Here is a 21172-nt window from a genome sequence, read left to right as displayed (position 1 = left end):
CAATACAAGTTCCACGTTTTACTGCAACCGGACTCTGTGTCTTTACTGTCGCCTCACCTCCCCACATTTCTCTTGTCTCATTCCTCTGCTATCTGCATAACTTCTGGCAGTCTATGCCAACACCAGACAATCCCAGGAGATGACCCCGTCCTCCTCCAGCATACAGCAGGTGATTGACCGCCTCAGCTGTACATGTTTGTGTAGAGGGGGGTGTATCCTTTCACTGCACTCAGGTTTCAGATTACACCCAGCCCAAGTATATGCTGTGCAGTGTGTTACATCAGAATCCTGCTCCCTGCCTTCTGAAGCCGAGGAATGCTGTCTACATTCTGTAATTTGAATGGTTGTAGAGGGGAGAGGTCTGCAGATAAACAAGTACAATTTATATAGAAGGATTTGTGTAATCTCTGTTTACTACCTGAGGCTAGTCAGTTCACTGAGCATATGTAAGGGTTTACAACCATTTTAACATGCATTACATTGTGGGGTAATGCTTCCTGTGTTAAAGTGGCCTGTTCACCACTGTACACCAAAAATTACTCCTGTTGCAAATTCGCTAGCACAAAGCACTACAGCGCATAATAGTGTGTTGCTGCACATTGCAGAACATTGCTACACAGGTGCATTGGAGTGCTTTTCACAATGAATGACACCCAAGCGCATCAACGCACAAAATATTCACTACACATTGTGTTAATGTGCATGTGAATTGCAGATACAGACAGTCTACATCCAGTGCCGTTTACTCGCATGAAATCGCTGCATAGAAATTACATGTGAGTGGCTGCACTTAGCTACAGGAGCTGGCAGCCTCTCATTGCTTTCAATGAGGCTGCCTCCCACAGCTAATCGCTGGGACGCAATGTTGATTTTGTTCACTGTAGGGCAGAAACACAGGTGTGAATGTACTTTTATGCGTATGCATCAGACTTACTACTTATAGAAATGTTACTGACATTCTAGTGTCTACTTCCAGCAGTAGTAAATACATGTAATATTCATGTATATAATAATGTCTAATTAGGGACAAGAGAAACTGAGAATTTTCAATTACCCAAAAGTTTGGAGCAAGTCAGAAGCTTACAGAAAATGTTTCTATTTTACCTAAATGCATAGGAGTTAAAAGGGGATTTGTTTTGTAAGGATGCAATGGGCTTTACCTGGCCCCCACCAATTAACCACTTCCTGTCCGGACACATTTACCCCCTTCCTGTCCAGGGCAATTTTCAGCTTTCAGCGCTATCACACTTTGAATGACAATTGCGCGGTCATGCAGCACTGTACCCATATGAATTTTTTACCATTTTTTTGAGACAGATAAAGCTTTATTTTGGTGGTATTTATTCACCGTTGGGATTTTTATTTTTTTTGCTATATAAATGAAAAAGTCCAAAAATTTTGAAAAAAGTGTTTTTCTTATAAAATTTTGCAATAAATAATATTTCATCATAAATCTTGGCCAAAATTTATTCCGTTATCTTTTTAGTAAAAAAAAAAAATACGCCAAATTAGTTTATAACCAAAAATTATAATTTTTAAACATTTTTTTTTACATTTCTATTTTATTTTTTTATATTATTATTATTATTTTTTTTTTTTTTTTTACATACCATCACCCTAGCAGTACAGTGTCACCATGGTGACACTGTACTACTTGTGGGGGGTGATGAAGATTTTTTTTTTTTCCTTACAGTGATTGCTTTTACACCCATATAGGATGTAAAAGCAATCATTTCTCTTTCTCTCTGTCTGCATTCTTGCAGCCATTGAGAAATACCATGTGAGCTGTGATTGGTCAGAGCTTGTCACATGGTACAAGGCTGTTGTGAATAGCCTTGTACCATGTGACCTCTGTGATCATTCACAGATTTCACACGTAGTAAGCAATGATGTCACAAGTGACATCTTGCTTACTACTTTGCATGTGGCCAATCAGTGATCACATGATCGGGACCTCATACAGAGGTCCCGTCCGACGATCAGTGTTTCACTGTGCCAGGAGGACACAGCGGGCACCGAATCGTGGTGCTGCGCGCTCACAGCGAGCGCGCACAACTAGAAATAGCGGGTGCCATTTATGAACGGCAACCCGCCCCTGGAGAGCCACCATCCTGCCGTTTAAAAACAGCAGGCGGACGGCAAGTGGTTAAGGTAGCTCCTTTCAACTATTTTAAACCTATTCTTGTGCCAAAAGCAGACCTTCATCAGCAAAACCAGACAGCAAACAAAGTTAAAGTGTTACTAAACCCAGGACCCTGCATTCACTAGTAAATATAAACTGCTACCTTTTCTCATAAGCAGCAGTGACTTCTATCAGTGTCCAGCAGAGCACTTGTTACAGCTTGTAGAAGGAGTTTTCATTCTCCTGTAGGAGGATGCAGGACCCCTGACCTCTGTCTGCCCATTGCTGATTGGCCCTGTGCTGATCACATGCACTCTTGCAAGAAAAAAAAAAACTCTCTAGCAATACACACCAAACTGAGCAGTCACAGCTTGCCTCCAAGCCTCTGTTCTATCTGAAGATATTTAGGAGACACTGGAAGAAGGGGAGAATCAAAGAAGACAGGATCAAACATCCTTTTTTTTAAACAATGTAGAGGATTAACCCCTTAGGTTCCACAGTAAATATAACAAGCATGCTTTAATGCATGTACAGACTGATTTTATTGTTGTGGGTTTAGTAACACTTTAAATAAACATTGAAAGCATTAGAACACAAATAATGACTAAATACACAAAAAAAGGGGGAAATGCAAAGAAAGCTAAATTTAATAAAACTAAACTACCCTAATTACATGCCTAAAAAAAACACACTACTTTTCACTCACGTTTTGCCTAAGCAGCCCATTTAACAGAACTGAGAGTTCCCGCTTCAGTGAAATTTCACTAGCATCAAAATCAGAAATTTTGTGGCAAATTCAGGCATAGTAGATTAATTGAAAGCTGAAAGAATCAGCAAATTTCACTAATGCATAGTTAAACAGGCAATCACAATAGATGCAAGAACAATTCCATCTTCCAGTCAGAAGATGTCAAATCAACAAAAAAGGAGCCTTTTTCTTATTTAAAAGTGAAATTAAATATACAGTACATTTTTCAGGATTATTGACGTTGCTAAAATGGTGCAACCAATCTTATACTTCCTTTCTGTAATTGGTTCAACTACCTGATGTGATCTGAATGCACATTTCCACTGCTTTTTTCCACCACCTTAATGGCCAAGTCTATAGGTGACAGTAAAAAGCTAACATGGAGTTATATTACAAGGATTGCTGGTTTGGAAGAGTAAAATATAAAAATCAGAACTTACCTTTTCAGGGGAAAATGCTATCCAAGGCTTCCTCACTTGGAATAGCCTAAATTTAGAATTTTCATTTTCCAGTAATATTGGTTACAATTGTGACCCTTTTTAGCAACATGCATTGGAGCCAATGAAAGAAGGTAAAACAAATGTGGTTTTTGTGGGTGTAATGGGCTTTAAATGTCTCCTAAGGGTTACAAAGGCTCCTTTATTTATTTATTACAGGTACTTATATAGGGCTGTCAATATATGCAGAGCATTACACACAGTGTACATGTACATCATTCCCTAACCCTCAAGCAGCATACAATCTAAGGTCCCTAACTTACATTCATACATACTAGGGACAATTTAGACAGGAGCCAATTAACCTACCAGCATTTCTGTGGACTGTTGGAGGAAGCCAGATTACCCAGAGGAAACCCACGCAGGCACAGGGAGAACATGCAAACTCCAGGCAGGTAGTGCTGTTGTTGGGATTCCAACTGATGACCCCAGGCGGAATTGCTAACCACTTAGCCCCTGTTCTGCTCCTTTTATTCTTTCGACCGTTCTAGACCTGTTCTTATCCTAAAAATGGTCCCTTATTAGACTCATTCTTTTTCAAAGAATGAAAAGAAAAGGCAGGCAGCAAATCAAAATTAAAAAAATAAAAAATGAAAAAAGAAAGTACGCAAACATCAATGAAATACAAATTTCTATTACTTACACAAACTGTTAACATATATGGTAATATTTGTGTATATGTACAATTTATGGATTCACACTGAGCCCCCGAAAATTGTTACTGGATGCTTACAGTTGCTTTCAACACTACCTTCATCCTCAGAAAGTGACATTTTCTGTGAGGCCTATAAATGCTAAATGTGTAAGGGAGCAACCCAAGAGTCCATCTCAAAAGCTGACAAAAGTTGCTATCAGATCTCTAATGGGGCATACATCAGTACATTATATGCCCCAAAGTCTAAGTTGACAAGTCATTTGTTTAATCCAATGAATTTCCTTTTCTGAAATGATTTGCTATTTATGATCATGCCTTAAAAGGCACTAAATCAAAAGTGCATCTCATTTGAAATGCCTACCCAAGTCAAGGGTGGCCATGGAACCATTGTAATGTAGATGATCCTTTATTTTTAAGTAATGCTTCTCCTGTGTGTTTGTGAATTTGTGTATCGCTGGGCAAGGATTAAAAAAAATCTGACCAAAAAGGTATTTCAGTCTAAGTAATAGGTATAGTATTGTGGAAGGAACAACCCACTAGTGGCTTATATCTATTGCAGACTCTAAAGAGGTGAACCACTTGCTAAAAAATTCTTGACTTCCCATCTACCTGCAGGTCGCCATGGTTAGACACAGCATCCTTGTAGTCTCTCGATTTTCAGTGAAGCTCCTACACCAGTGGAAAATGGGCAAATCCAACCAAAATCAAATGCTGCTGGTAATCCAGGAACCAGCAATGACATCACTGACACTTCTAATGTACCCAACACCTTGGCCATGTACAGGACAGAGACACAAGAGACATGGTGGCATGGCTGCTGACACCTCAGGCATGGTCACATTGGGTGAATTTCAACTTGCACACATAGTGGTCGATTTACAAAAAGCAAAAAGGCCCTTTAGTGAATGATGTGAAGATCTGCTGACATTCATCCAATCATTTGCCAGCAAAATCATTATAAGAATTACTAAAGTGTTACTAAACCCAGGACCCTGCATTCCCTATATCTGGTTTCCAACAGTACACAGGCAATGGAAGTGCAATTATTTTAGTAAATATAAACTGCTAAATACCTTTTCTCATCAGCAGTTAGAGCAGTCTAGTGACTTCAGCAGAGCATTGGTTAAAGCTTGTAGGAGGAGTTTTCTTTCTGCTCTAGGAGGATGCAAAACCCCTGATCCTCTGTCTGGACAGTGCTGATTGGCCCTGTGCTGATGACATGCACTCTCCCAAGAAAAAAAAAAAACCTCTCTAGCAATGTACACTGAACTGAGCATGTGCATGTGGCTATGGGTTCAGTCTGTCTTATCAGGAGATAAGACGTGGACATTTGAACAAGAGGAGGAGCAGAGAAGTCCACACAATGTGGACGATTAAGGTTTCACAATGAGTATAACACACATGCTTTACTGCATATACAGACTGATTTTACTGTTGTGGGTTTAGTAACACTTTAATTATGCTAAAATACAGTAAGTGTGCCTATAGACTATAAATATACAAGATGTACTATATGGGATGTGTATACTTCTAAGCAGATCCTAGAAGTAACATGCAGTTGGCTACCACATGCCAACCACAGTGGACATGAAATTATTAAATGAATCAGACCCTAATGTATCTCAGACAGTACTGTATGTAGTGCATTAAAGTGGTTGTAAATCTCTGAAATGAAAAATTAACAAAGCATATCTTTCTATAGTGTGTGCTTGCCTCTATCTAAAGCAGCAAGTATGATTTCTGTATCCTCTCTTATTCCTCTGCTATGGGCATGAGTCACTCCTGACAGTCTATGTCAACACCAGACAATCCTGGAAGATGCCCAACCCTTCTCCAGCACATAGGAGGTGGTTGACAGTGCGGTGTATATTTATTACAGGTACTTGTATAGCACCATGAATGTATGAAGTGCTTTACATATACAGTTGCAAGAAAAAGTATGTGAACCTCTTGGGATTACGTGGAGTTTTGCATGAATTGGGCATAAAATGTGCTCTGAACGTCATCTAAGTCACAACAATAGAAGAACACAGTCTGCTGAACATAATACTACACAAACATTAGATGTTGCCATGGTTTAATTGCACATAACATGTAAACATTCACAGTGCAGGGAGGAAAAAGTATGTGAACCTTTGGACTTAATAACTGGTTGACCCTCCTTTGGCAGCAATAACCTCAACCAAACGTTTCCTGTAGTTGCAGATCAGACCTGCACAACGAGCTGGAGTAATTTTGGACCACTCCTCTTCACAAAATTGTTTCAGTGTAGCAATATTCTTGGGATGTCTGGTGTGAATCGCTCTCTTAAGGTCATGCCACAGCATTTCAATCATGTTGAGGTCAGGACTCTGACTGGGCCACTCCATAAGGCGTATTCTGTGCTGTTGCAGCCATTGTTTTTTTGAATTACTTGTCTGCTTTGGGTCATTGTCCTGTTGCATCACCCATCCTCTGCGGAGCTTCAGTTGGCGGACAGATGGTCGTACGTTTTCCTGCAAAATGTCTTGATAAACTCTGGAATTCATTTTCCCATCAATGACAACAATCCGTCCAGGCCCTGAGGCAGCAAAGCAGCCCTAAACCATGATGCTCCCTCCGCCATGTTTTACAGTGAGGATGAGGTTTTGATGTTGGTGTGCTGTGCCTTTTTTTCTCCACACATAGTGTTCTGTGTTCTTCCCAAACAACTCAATCTTGGTTTCATCTGTCCACAGTATATTTTGCCAGTAGTACTGTGGAACATCCAGGTGCTCTTTTGCAAACTCCAAACGTGCTGCAATATTCTTTTTGGACAGCAATGGCTTCCTCCGTGGTGTCCTCCCATGTACTCCATTCTTGTTTAATGTTTTCCTTATTGTAGATGTGTCAACAAAAATGTTAGCATGTGCCAGAGATTTCTGTAGGTCTTTAGCTGACACTCTGGGATTCTTCTTTACCTCATGCAGCATTCTGCACTGTGCTCTTGCAGTCATTTTTACAGGACGACCACGCCTAGGGAGAGTAGAAACAGTGCTAAACTTTCTCCATTTGTAGACAGTCTGTCTTACCGTGGACACATGAACATCAAGGCTTTTGGAGATACTTTTGTAACCCCTTCCAGCTTCATGCAAGTCAACAATTCTTGATCGTAGGTCTTCTGAAAGCTCTTTTCTGCGAGGCATGGTTCACATCAGAGAGTGCTTCTTGAAACCAGTAAACCCAAAACAGGTGTGTGTTTTTTAAGGGCAGGACAGCTGTCAGCAACACATCCAATATCATCACACTGATTGGAGTCAAGGTTGGCTCACTCCTGGCTCCAATTAGCTCTGGGAGAAGTCATTAAGCTAGGGCCTCACATACTTTTTCCTCCCTGCACTGTGAATGTTTACATGTTATGTGCAATTAAACCATGGCAACATCTAATGTTTGTGTAGTATTATGTTCAGCAGACTGTGTTCATCTATTGTTGTGACTTAGATGACATTCAGAGAACATTTTATGCCCAATTCATGCAAAACTCCACGTAATCCCAAGGGGTTCACATACTTTTTCTTGCAACTGTATATTGTACATTCACATCAGTCCCTAACCCTCAAGGGGTGTACAATCTAAAGTCCCTAACTTACATTCATACACACACATACTAGGGACAATTTACTCAGGAGCCAATTAACCTACCAGCATGTCTTTGGACTGTGGAAGGTAATCGGTGTACATGGAGGAAACCCACACAGGCACAGGGAAAACATACAAACTCCATGCAGGTAGCGCCTAGAATTACCCTCTCTCCCTTCAAGGGCCTGTTTACACCGCAAAAACGCACTCCAGATGCATTCTAGATATGTTTTTGCTTACAGTTCATACCACACTCCGTTCTGGTGCAGTTTAGATGCAGTTTGCTATGTTCTAGTTCAATTCTGTGCAGAAAAAATCCAGCATGTTCTACTTTTTTTTCTTGACTTCACTGGTGTGAACTAGGGCCAATGGAATATATGGAAAGCACTGTGCATGCATTTTTTTAAAAAACACACTGGACTGCATCTGGTGTGAACTACCCCTAAGGGCCAGTTCACACTACACGCGTTTCAGTTGCTTTTTTTCGTGCATCCAAAACCCACAGAAAGTAGGTTATATGGTTGTCAATGTCATAGTTCATATCAGTGCTTGCAGTTCCAGTGCATTCCAGATGCAGAAAAAAAAGTAGAACAGGCTGCATTTTTCCTGCACAGAACTATACTGAAACGCGGTAAAACGCATCGCATCAAAAATGCACGAGAACATACCAAAACGCACTGGAACGCACATGTCCCTATTTGAATTGAAGAAAAGAGAGAGGAAAAAATGAACCAGAAAGCATCAAAGACGCATCAGAATGTTTAAAAAACGTGCATGTGGAAACAAATCCGAAACGCGTTTCTATGGTGTGAACCGGCCCTAAAACCACATCCAGTATTAATTACACAGGTTCTGTAGCTGATTCGGTGGTAATTAAACTCAATTTGTGCCTTACCTGCCTTAAATTAGCCTCAGAACCTGTGTAATTAATGGGTTCAGTTTTAGAGCTGACTCACATATATGCGGTGCGGACTGAAGCTCAGGTTTCACAGCTAACTGATACAGTAGCTGTTCGCAGGTTCACATCAGGTTCAGGACATGATTAGCTCAACATCTTATCCTATTCACAAAAGTCAGGTTTAGAAACGATTCCCGTAGAACTCTGTAGCCTGTAATCTGTATCTACAACGGACCGCATTGCTCAGAAATCGGACATGACTCATTTTAAAATCGCACTGAATCAGCACCGCCAGTGGCCCGGACATATGTGAACAAGCACTATAGGAAACAATGGTATTTCACGACATGCGGATTGGATGTGGTTCAAACCGCATCCAAATTGGAAATATGTGAACAAGCACTTAAAAGGATGAGGTGGCAACCCTAGCAGTGCCTAGGGTTGCCACCTCAAACCTTTAAGTCCTCCTGTACACTTGACATTTTTACAGCGGCTGTTTTTGGCTTTAGATGTTTTTTTCTACAGCTAGTAAACCCCCCAGGACTATTGAGTTTTTTAGCTGTAAAAACGCTCTAAAGCTAAAAAATGCAGTGAAACGCCACAAACCGTAATACATTTTTTTGGTGATAAAAAGCTAAAAACCGCAAATGCGGAAAATGCCACTAAACGTGGAAAAACGCTAATGCAAAAACGCTAAAAAAAGCTGAAAAACTCACGTTTTTAACGTTACCAGCGTTATCAAAACATCCAGTGTGTATGAGGACTAAAACTGAACACATATTAATGATATAGGTTCTGAGGCTAATTTAATGCAGATAAGGCACTGAGTGAGTGTAATTACCACCTCACTCAGCCACAGAACATGTGTCATTCATATGTGTTCGTGTTTAAAGGGATGAGGTGGCAACCTTGGTAATGCTGTGGTTGGGATTCAAACCGATGACACTAGTGCTGCCAGGCGTAAGTGCTAACCACTTAGCATACTAGCAAATTATGACTTATCCACCTCCCGTTGTATATAAATGGCCGGATGGTGGCAGTGCCGGGGCTCCCTGCTTGTGCACACTCCCTGGGAGTGCGCAGCACCGCGATCAGGTGCCCGCTGTGTCCCCCGGACACAGTGGAAACTCAATCGTCGAATGGGACCTCTGTGCAAGGTCCCGATCATGTGATCACTGATTGGCCAATCAGTGATCACATGCAGAGTAGTAAGCAAGATGTCACTTCTGACATTGCTTACTACGTGTGAAATCTGTGAATGATCACAGAGGTCACATGGTACAAGGCCATTCACAACAGCCTTGTACCATGTGACAAGCTGTGATCAATCACAGCTCACACAGTAGTTGTCAATGGCTGCAAGAATGCAGCCAGAGAGAAGGAGAAATTATTGCTTTTACAGTCTTTATGGGTGTAAAAGCAATCAGTCACCATGATGACACTGTACTGCTAGGGTGACAGTATGTAAAAAAAAACAAAAACATAAATAATAATATAAAAATAAAAATGTAAAAAAAATGTTTAAAAATTATAATTTTTGGATATTAACTAATTTGGGTTATTTTGTTTTTAATAAAAAGATAACGGAATAAATTTTAGCCAAGATTTATGATGAAATATTATTTATTTGCAAAATTTTATAAGAAAAACACTTTTTTTCAAAATTTTTTGACTTTTTAATTTACATAGCAAAAAAAAATAAAAATCCCAGTGGTGAATAAATACCGCCAAAATAAAGCTTTATCTGTCTCAAAAAAATTCATATGGGTACAGTGTTGCATGACCGCGCAATTGTCATTCAAAGTGTGATAGCGCTGAAAGCTGAACATTGGCCTGGACAGGAAGGGGGTAAAAGTGTCCAGACTTGAAGTGGTTAAACCGCCCCAGGGCTCAATTTTTTTTTCTACTATCACTTTCTGCCAACAAGATCCTGTGTATAAACATTAATAAATGTGTCCGTCTGTGTATAAGAGGCCTAATCCAGTCTGCTAAGAATCATACAAGTCATTAATCATAATTGGATGGATTCCAAAACTGAACAATTCTCCGAAGGTCATACAGGTCTACATGTAGATATTCAGGCCAATCAAAAATAGCTTAACACCCCAGGCGCACTGGGGGCAACTTGGCATGCGATTTACCAAGTCGCACACTATTGTCCGCAATTACAGCGGTAAAAAAGTGTTTCCGACTTGGTCTGAGCCGCACCGACTTCTAAAGTAGTACATGCACTACTTTTCGTGCGATTTGCAGACATCTGTGTCAGATGTCTTGCAAATTGCACCTAAAATCGGCATGTCCCCCGACTTTGAAATCACAGTGAAGTTGCATGATTTCGAAGTCGCGCGATTTCAAAGTCAGGCTTGATGTGACCGGGGTGTAACTGTTGGTTCTCCGGACTTGATTATTCCTTATATAAAACAGTGAGAAAAAAAAAATAAATAAGGCAGGCAAGTATGTTTGTGTGTGTTGACAGTGTGCAACTCACGCACTTCTAATTAAGTGAAAGCCGTCTTTTCTGGAGGTTGGAATCAGTTCTCTGCTTGTGAGAACCACATCCTTCTAAATGCTTTAATCCTCCGGTTCACCAGGCAAAGCCCAGAGAGAGCTTGTGAGCTGGACGAGGGGGGGCCAGGATCACTCAATTAAAGCTCTCCTGGAACTCAAGCACGCTGACATTGTAATAAGTTTGTACGGCCTTTCAGAACAGCCCATGAACTATAAAATCAAGCCGCCTGTAGACAGTGTTCCTTGCTCTCTGCAGGAAATTAATATCGTCCCCTTTTATCTCAATGAGCCATAATCAGGAACTCTCAGCAGCTGTGGTTGGTGTTGGTGGATTGTGGCACAATCGCTGCCCTCTAAGCAGCAAACTGAGCTAAAGCTGATCTTAATTCTTGAAGAGTGAGATGCTCTCACAATGCTGAATTGTTTCTCAGGGAAACCTATTGAAATATTAAGGGGTCCTGGAAGCGAAACCTTACATACCTTTCTTGGCTTAATCTCTTCTTTGCTTTGAAGATCAAGCACATTCTTGGTTCCCATAAGCCAAGCCGGTATCTTATATCCAATAACTGTTGCTGTTTGGCTTTGTGAAAACATGCATTGCATTGTACAACCTATTATGTAGGAGGTGGAGAACACTACTGCTGTATTCTTCATGCCTAATGAAAGTATTAAAGTCATATTAAACAGAAAACTAAAAATGGAATATATTGCAGCTTACCAGTCATTAGATGTGGTGGCTGCATTAGTTTTCCTTTCTTTGGCTTTTCCCCCTCTGTTTTGTCCTGTGATCTAGCCCAGCCTTTCTCAACCAGGGTGCCCAGGCACCCCGGGGTACCTTGAGGTTTCTTCAGGGGTGCCTTGGCAAAATATCTAAAAATTGCCCAAAACTTGTATACAAGCCAGTGGGTGGGACAAGCTGGCCTGTTAGTTACACAAAGCCACAGGTTTTCATTGTGCACCATTACAACATTCTAGCAGCCGGCGTCCTGACAACCAATGACATCATCAGGTGATAAGGAGGATTTCAGCTGCCTGCACAGCATCCTAGTTTGACCCTCCCCTGCCCCTCTCCATCAGTGCTGGGGTCACATTAGCTCAGTGATGGAGAAAAACTGAAGGAGGAGAGAAACACTGGAGTACTAGTCAGTACCAGTGTGCAAAAGTATATTTGCTTTGAATAAATCACATCTAACGTTGGGTGTTCTACATGTGTGGATGTTGCTGCATTATATAAAACTATTAGAATAGGTTTTTGCATTGTAGAATAGGGTGCCCTTTTAAAATTAAGGACAGTCTTGAGGCACCCCAATTTAGAATGGGATGCCTCAAGACTGTCCATCATTTTAAAGGGTGCCTCAAGGCTGTCCATCATTTTAAAGGGTGCCTTGACTGAAAAAAGGTTGCGAAACACTGATCAAGCCAGTAGCACACCTCCTGTATTAGTAAGACACCACTCTGGATGAATGGGCACAGGAGGCACAGCAGACAGCAGCACTGTCAGTCTGGGAGGGGGTTGTTAAATGTACTAGCAGACTTAAATACACTAACTATTTGAAACCAAACTCCAGCTCACGCTTTGTAATCAGTTGCAGCAACCTGTTTTTTTTTGGGATAAACGTTTTTCATGAATAAAGCTGATGATTTTAACCACCGCCATTGTTAGGGTCCTTTCACACAGAGGGGACCCGTTTAGTGGATCTGCTTGTTCAGCTGGGGATCTCTCCACTGATCCCTGCTGAGCAAGCGGATGACTGCTCTTTGTCTGCTACGCTACTGCAGATCAGACACAGAGCTGCTCGTTCTCCTCAATGGACAGTCGGATGAAAACGGACCGCCTGTCCGTTTTCATCCAACCTGATCCAACGGACAGAAGGGGAATTGGATCCCCATGTGTCCCTTTTTGGCGGATCGGATGTTGGCAGGTGATCAGAACGTCCATGTGAAAGAGCCCTTAAAGTGTTACTAAACCCCGGATCCACCATTCACTATATCTGGTCTCCTACGGTACACAGAACATGGAAATGTAATTATTTTAGTAAATATAAACCGCTAAATACCTTTTCTCATCAGCAGTATATAGCAGCCTTGTGAATTCTATCAGTGTCCAGCTGAGCACTGGTTAATCTTATAGGAGGAGTTTTTATTCTGCTCTGACTGTCCTGTGAGGCTGCATAAACCCTGACCCTCTGTCTGAACAGCGCTGATTGGCTCTGTGCTGATCACATGCACTCTCCCAAAGAAAAAATAAACTCTCTAGCCATACACACTAAACTGAGCATGTGCAGAGTGTCTCTTAGAACTCTGTACTATCAGCAAATGGATTGGGGTCAGTAGAAGAAGGGGAGAATCAGAGTAGACAGGATCAAACAGCCTTTTTTTGCACAATGTGGAGGATTAACCCCTTAGGTTCCACATTAAGTATAACAAGCAGGATTTACTACATATACAGACTGATTTTACTGTTGTGGGTTTAGTAACACTTTAAATGGTTTGTCTCATCCATGTAAACTGATGCATTCTGCTGGAGAGCTTGTGCTTTTGAAAAACAACAGACTTGCTGGCTGGATCACCAGATGAAAACAAAAGAAAGAAAACCTAAAAAAGAAAATGAATGCAGCCATCACCTTTATGAATTGGTAAGCTGTAATATAATACTTGTTCTCTTTTGGGTTTATTACTGCTTTAAAGTGATATTGAAAACTCTGATTTAATCGCTTACTGAGAATACAGCTTTTTTATCTTTTATTCCTTACATTTGTTTCAGTTTAAGCTGGTGCTATACCCCATGTTTCCTGTTGCAGGGTGGCTCCTTTCTCTGGCAGCATCCTATGGAGACGCTTTTAAATGTATGGACTAGAGTCGTGCCTCTCTATACTGTGCATCAATAGAAACACACAGCCCCATATGCTACGATGGCAAGGCACTCCTCTGCTCCTCCCTCCTCCCCTTCCCTTACAGACTAGCTGGAGACTGTCCACTGTTAACTGTTCTGTGCAGATAAGTTCAGGGAAGCAAACCTAAGAAAGCAGGAGCCAGCAGCATTAAAAGTTGTAAACTGCAAGTACTTGGGTAAGAGTTTACTGGCGTTTAATTTAGAGTGCTCAGTGTGTAAATTCATATTACACTGAGGGGAGATTTACTAAAACTGGTGCACACACAATCTGGTGCATAGTAACCAATCAGCTTCCAGGTTTTATTGTCAAAACGTAATTAAACAAGCTGAAGTTAGAAGCTGATTGGTTGCTATGCACAGCTGCACCAGATTCTGTGTGCACCAGTTTTAGTTACCCCAACCCCCCTTCCTGATTAGGCCATTTTTTGCGATATGGAGCTGAGTTACTTTAACTGACAATTGCGTGGTCATGCAACGATGCACCCAGATTAAATGTATGTCCCTTTTCCCACAAATGGAGCTTTCTTTCGGTGGTATTTGATCGACTGTGCGTTTTTATTTTTTGCACTATAAACAAAAAAAGACCAACAATTTTGAAAAAAAAAAATATATATTTTTAACTTTTTGCTATAAAATATATCCAGTAAAAAAATAAAAAAAAATCAAATTTCATCATAAATTTAGGCCAAAATGTATTCTGCTACATGTCTTTGCTAAAAAAAATCCCAATACGTGTAAATTAATTGGTTTATGTGAACATTATAACATCTAATAATCGCAGTACATATACTGCAATTTTTTTTTCTAGTAATGGGGGTGATCAGCGACTTGGTGGCGTGGGTACCCGGAATTGCAAAATCACGTATATATACGTGATTTTGCGCAGCCCTGTAGCAGTAGTTCTCTGTAAAGTAAAAAAAACCTTCTGTGCATCAGGATTACCCCCACTCCTCCTTTACCTATTTGAGCTCAATCTCAAAACCACGCAGTACACAAAAGCAGCAGCTCTCTCCTCTGTCTCCCTCCACACTAGGCAGATTAATAGCAGTGGCACAGGCATCAAGGCTTAGAAGCGAGGCCGCTCGATTACCCCCCCTTAGCAAGTGACTTGCTCGGTGGGTTACTTGGAAGGGGGGAGGAGCCAGGAGCACCAGCGGGGGACCTGAGAAGAGCAGGATTAGGACTGCTCTGCGCAAAACCACTGCACAGAGAAGGTAAGTATAACATATTTGTTATTAAAACAATATCATAACATAATATCACTTAATTGGCTCTATAATCTATTTTTCATGAACGCTTTTACTGCCTCCTTGTAACATCCTCCATGAGCTTCCAGACCTCTCCTTTTCCCTCCACACTTCTGTTTGTTTGGAATGAGCAATGCATATTAGTTGCAGTCACATAGCCTGCTCTGTGCACATTGCACACATCATAGTCCATCTTGTGAGTGAAAAAGAGAGGCTACTGTACATACAGTGGGACCATGAAGGATAAATGTAGTCACCCTCTAACAGGAATTCAGATCACAGCAGCAAAAAAAAGGAGTGGGGAGATTTGGAGGAGGCTGAGAGTATTAGAAGGGACTGTTCTGAGTTGAGAATACATATCTGAATAGAATTTGTTTTTTTCAACAGACTTTTGCGATACTATAAAGTGGTATTAAACAATATGTTAACCCAACATTTCATATTCCTGATATGTGCCTGCCATACCATGTATTTGTATGAAAAAATATCCCGTTCTCTTTGTATTGCTTCCTTTATGTGAAATCCCTGGTGTTCTTACCAGTCCCTCTGCTTTCCTATTAAGAACTGACAACACTAAGCAGGGGAGAACACCATGGCCAGTCCCCGTCCCCCCCCCCTAGCTCCCCTTTTACTTACCATGAGCCCAGCACTGTGCACGAAAGCAGCTGCTCTCCCGGGTCTCTGCCTCCTTATTGGCTCAGACACAGCAGTGGGAGCCATTGACTCCCACTGCTGTCAATCACAGCCAGAAGGAGGGAGTGTGGGCCCGAGCCCTGTTCTGTGTGTCTTATGGACACACAGAGTGGAGCTTAGGAGCGAGCATGCATGAGCGCCCCTAGAGAAAGAGGCTTGCTCTGAATCACTCAGCAGGAGGGAAGAGCCAGGAGTGCTGGCAGGGGACCCGTTGAAGCAGAGGAGTGGGGCTGCTCTGTAGAAAACCACTGACATGCCTATTATTTCAAAAAATAAAAATATCTTTATTATCACATTAAATACAGTTACAAATTGAAGCCAAATCCCAGCTCACACTGTACTGACACAAACAGTTACAACAACAGTTGTTTCCTTTTGGGATAAAGGTTTTACATGAACAAATAAAAGCACATCAATGTAAGCACCCCTGTCAGTGATAAATGATTTGTCTCAACATGCTAACTGATACATTTGTAGGAGAGCTTGTTCTGTTGAAATACATCAAAACATCAGACATGCTGGCTGGATCATCAGATGAAAATAAAGGAAAGAAAGCCCAAAAATGAAAACTAATGTAGCCATCACATCTAAGAACTGGTATGCTGCAATATAATAAATGTTTGCTTTTGGGTTCAATACCACACACACAAACACACACACACACACAAACAATTGTACATAGTAAAGAAGCGTACAAGTAATGAACTGTGATTACCCCAATCCAAAATCAGATTTTTAGTAAAATTCTAACCATTTCTAGCACTCCAAGTAAACAGTGAGGCTCTCAGGTTCCATGCACTATTATGTAGTTGTCTACCACAGGGAAAATGCAACAATCACAGGAACTCAACTGAAATGAACTGACCCTGCTCACATCTTTGGGCTGTAGTGCAGTACATCCCAGAAAACATGGCCTGCACTATGGGGCAGTTTGAAACCCCATAAAATATAATGTAATGTAGTGTGTGTTATCATTTTTACATGGACCAAATCATATGACCTACAGACAGACTTTTTTCTTCCATTTTTTACAGGTCAGTAGATAGACAATACATGTTAAAATGCAAGAAAACATGAATTCATGTTACAGTTTTATGAACCAATATACTGTATGTTACTCTGTAAATCAGCCCATTTTTTCCTGTCATTTCTTTTTCCTATCATCCGTCTATAGCAGCTTAGTCTGATTTATGGCTGTATGTGGCCAAGCAATATAAGGGGCACAGCTTTATCATTTCAATGAATTGTGAATCACGTATAGCTGTAGTTTTGTGCAGCTTTGCCTAGCACCCAGTGATCCTGGAATAAGGAAATTTCCAATAATGCTTATGAACCTCAGCCCTTTTAAATAGCATGCTTTACAAGAGAAGCGCTGGCACATTTATAAGTGCTTCTCAGGATGGAATATTCAACGATAACATTCGCCGTGATGCTGATGTGGGTCGTTTCATCTCTCTCAGCTACACAACCTAAGCAGAATAAAGTGCAATCGTGTATGTCATGTTTCTCAAATTAACAGATGGGTATAACATTAACTGGACAATCTAGGCTAACACTCATTACCACCAAAATATAAGCCATCCAGAAAACTCAGAACCACGATTCACTTTTTCTCTTGTCTATGTTTAAAGTATTTTGTTTAATCTTAGCAATACGTCTGGATCTTGCGTCTAGGGGCAGTAAACTTCTATAGCTCACAGATTGTTTTTTTTTTTTTTTATAGTAGAGTCCACATTTATGTGAAAACCTAAAAAGGAGTCTTTAAAATCATGAGCAATAAATCAAACTGCAGAGTAATAATGTGTAACAAGGGATCTTTACTATTCTCCCAAAGGAGAAAATGTTCATGAATAGTACACCCCCCACCTGCAGTTTGGTGCACAGGTACGCTGGGCACATGCCAAAGGCAGTGGCATTCACATTGCTTTGTTAAGCTTTAGGATAGCCAGACAGACAGACGGACAGATGAATGAATAAATAGATAGATAGATAGATAGATAGATAGATAGATAGATAGATAGATAGATAGATAGATAGACTTAATGCCTGCTTTAGGTACAGGATAGCTAGATAGATGATAGATAGATAGATAGATAGATAGATAGATAGATAGATAGATAGATAGATAGATAGATAGATAGATAGATAGATAGATAGATAGATAGAATCAGAAGTTAATATATAGGTGCATAGATAATAAACAGACAGACTCAATGGCTACTTCATTAGGTGCACCTGCCCAATAACACAAGATAGAGCACAAATAGGCAATCAGATACAGGATGGATGGATAGATAAGATAGATAGATAGATAGATAGATAGATAGATAGATAGATAGATAGATAGATTCAGAAGTTAATATATGGGTATATAGATAAACAGACAGACATGCCTACTTCATACTTCAATAACACAAGACAAATACCCAATCGGGTACAGTATAGATAGACAAGAAAGATGATAGATAGATAGATAGATAGATAGATAGATAGATAGATAGATAGATAGATAGATAGACTCAATGCCTACTTCATTAGGTGCACCTGCCCAATAACACAAGACAGAGAGAACACAAATAGCCAATCAGATGATAGATAGATAGATAGATAGATAGATAGATAGATAGATAGATAGATAGATAGTTAGATAGATAGATTCAGAAGTTAATATATCGGATACACCTGTTTGTAAACATAAATAACCAATGTGATAAAGGATAGATAGATAGATAGATAGATAGATAGATAGATAGATAGATAGATAGATAGATAGATGGATGGATGGATGGATGGATGGATGGATGGATGGATAGATAGATAGATAGATAGATAGATAGATAGATAGATAGATAGATAGATAGATAGATAGATAGATAGATAGATAGATTCAGAAGTTAATATATCGGATACACCTGTTAGATAGATAGATAGATAGATAGATAGATAGATAGATAGATAGATAGATAGATAGATAGATAGATGGATGGATGGATGGATGGATGGATGGATAGATAGATAGATAGATAGATGATAGATAGATAGATAGATAGATAGATAGATAGATAGAATCAGAAGTCAATATATCAGATATAATTATTTGTAACATACATAAACAACTAATGTGATAAAGGATAGATAGATAGATATATAGATAGATAGATAGATAGATAGATAGATAGATGGATGGATAGATAGATAAAAAGTCCATAAGGGCATTTATAGAACTAGTGAAGGCTGAAAACTTCCACCATACTTTCTCTGCTGCCCAAGCTGTACTTTAGGGATAATTAGTTTACAATTATTAAGGCTGCTATAACTTAAAGACCAATTTGCATCTATGTGTTGTAGAAACGCGCACATTATCGCTTGGCATGTTATCTGCGTTGGCGCATTGAGCCGCCATTCATTTTGAATAGCACCGCAACATGCAAAGCACTATAGTGAGTTGTGGCACAAATATTGTGGCATGTCTGATGAACTTGACATTTTTGTGTATTGGAAGCCCATTGATTTCAATGGACTGCTTCAACGCAGCGCACTTCGACGCATGACATATATGTGTGTTAACACATGTGCATGAAGGTGCTGCACAAATGGTTCCTAAAAATCATTCTGTCTCTTAGTTCCTGTCCAGACATACAGTAATTGGCTTTATATTAATCTTTATTGATGCATGAAATGCCACTATAAGTAGAAAGAATTCAGCCTTGGTTCTTCTGCTGATTACTTATAAAGGTTTAACCACATGCACACACAAAAAAGGCAAGAAAATCCCTTCTCCAGGTACCCAGGACATAAACTTGTAGAAGGGTGTCTTGAAGTGCCATGGGAAAAAAGGCTGGCAGGGGATTTAAACATGCTGAACAATAAGCAGCCTCTTATCTGTAATCCCCTGAGGTCATAGGAAGCCACCAAAGCTTGCCAACAGGAGAACAGGGAACATATCTGGCAGGATATATACTGCTAAGAACAAGAAGAAAAAAAAAAAGCTCCAATTGTCAACCATCATGTGATGGGCGCACCAAAGCCCCCTGCTATCCCAGGCATGAAAACTGTCACTTGTTTTCATCCTTCATCTTCAGGGAGCATTTCTGTCACTCAGATGAGAGCAGCTCTGACATCCTTAATGCATAAAAAGCAGAGATCTGTAAAGTCAAACTGATTCTGTCTGATACTTGAATCCAAGCCTTGATGATGATCAAGAGAGGGTTTTAAATGCAGGAACGTGGAACAATTTTCAACAGTTACTTACAAAACTTGCAAAGCATGTCAGTGAAGGGGTTAAGTTAAAGTAACAGTGTGCCTAGGCTGGGTAGTATTAAGAAGATCAGATCCTGGAAGGACAGGCTTTACAGTAATACACTGAGATCAACACCACCTATCAATGACATGTAATACAATTAAGAGGAATCAGGCTTAAGAGCCATTTAGCAAGTAGTGATTGGATGCCTTCATCCCTCTCCAGTTCTCCAGGTCCTATCCTGAATAAAGGGGACCATCCATCACTTACCTCTGCAGAACAGCATAGCAAGTAGGAGGCTGACCAGGGTGGCCAGGCTCCAGGTCCACAATCCTGAGCTGCCCATAGCTGCACCCAGCATGCCCGATCGTCACATGGAAGGCTCCCTAGGCACTGAGCATAGGAGGTGCCCAATGCTTCAACTTCCCAGGTATGACAGCTTCACCAGGGACCTCTCCTACTGTCCATCCTGTCCTGGATGCTGCTGAGCACAGCGACTTCCCAGCATCGGATGGAGGCTCCCCACATCACTGGCAGAGGACTTGGAGAAGATGTGGGATCAGGTAGTCCACAGCTCAGAACTTTCTCTCTTCCCCATCACCATGGACTCCCCCTGGTAGAGTGATGGCAGCGCTCAGCTGCACAGGGATGGATCCAGCAGGCTGGGCAAGTTGTTGTGCTCAGATGCTGGTGGCCCCCGCTGGCTGCACATCCCTCCCCTGTCTGGTCCTCCGCTCTCCTTCCCAAACCCACCAACTCTCCCCATGTCATAGTAAAAAGAAGACGAGGTGGGGCTTGCCCGAATGACACGCCGGAGAGCCAATCACACGCCGGATCGGCGGGGTGGGCGTGCTCTCGTGGCATACTTGTGGATGTGTTCATTCAAACAGCTCAATGAGCACAGCTTAGTTGGAGTAACCCTTTCATCCCTCATCCTTAGGTGCAGGGGAATGATGTGTTAGGAGATCCCCTCTGGAGGAAAGGAGAAGGGGATCTTTCTCTGCTGTCACACATGTGAACATGGGCGCTGCTTATCTGTAAAAATGGCAGGAAAGAAAGAAAAAGAAAGGAAGG

At 40.9% G+C, this 21172-nt stretch overlaps 1 protein-coding gene across 1 annotated transcript in view; it reads right to left on the bottom strand.

Annotated features, from left to right (window-relative positions):
- TMEM132C (transmembrane protein 132C) overlaps nt 1-20827 on the bottom strand; it is a 681352-nt gene extending 660525 nt beyond the window's left edge. The window contains exon 1 of the mRNA XM_089653717.1: nt 20369-20827. Coding sequence (XP_089509843.1) covers nt 20369-20459 — 91 coding nt within the window. The 5' untranslated portion in view covers nt 20460-20827. The remainder of the gene's footprint in view (nt 1-20368) is intronic.
- Nucleotides 20828-21172: the final 345 nt, after the last annotated feature.

The sequence above is a fragment of the Staurois parvus genome, unplaced genomic scaffold (genome assembly GCF_062004578.1).
Source record: "Staurois parvus isolate SC_StPar_1 unplaced genomic scaffold, SC_StPar_1.0 ptg000719l, whole genome shotgun sequence".
Taxonomy (NCBI): domain Eukaryota; kingdom Metazoa; phylum Chordata; class Amphibia; order Anura; family Ranidae; genus Staurois; species Staurois parvus.
This window is presented reverse-complemented; position numbering and strand designations above follow the sequence as displayed.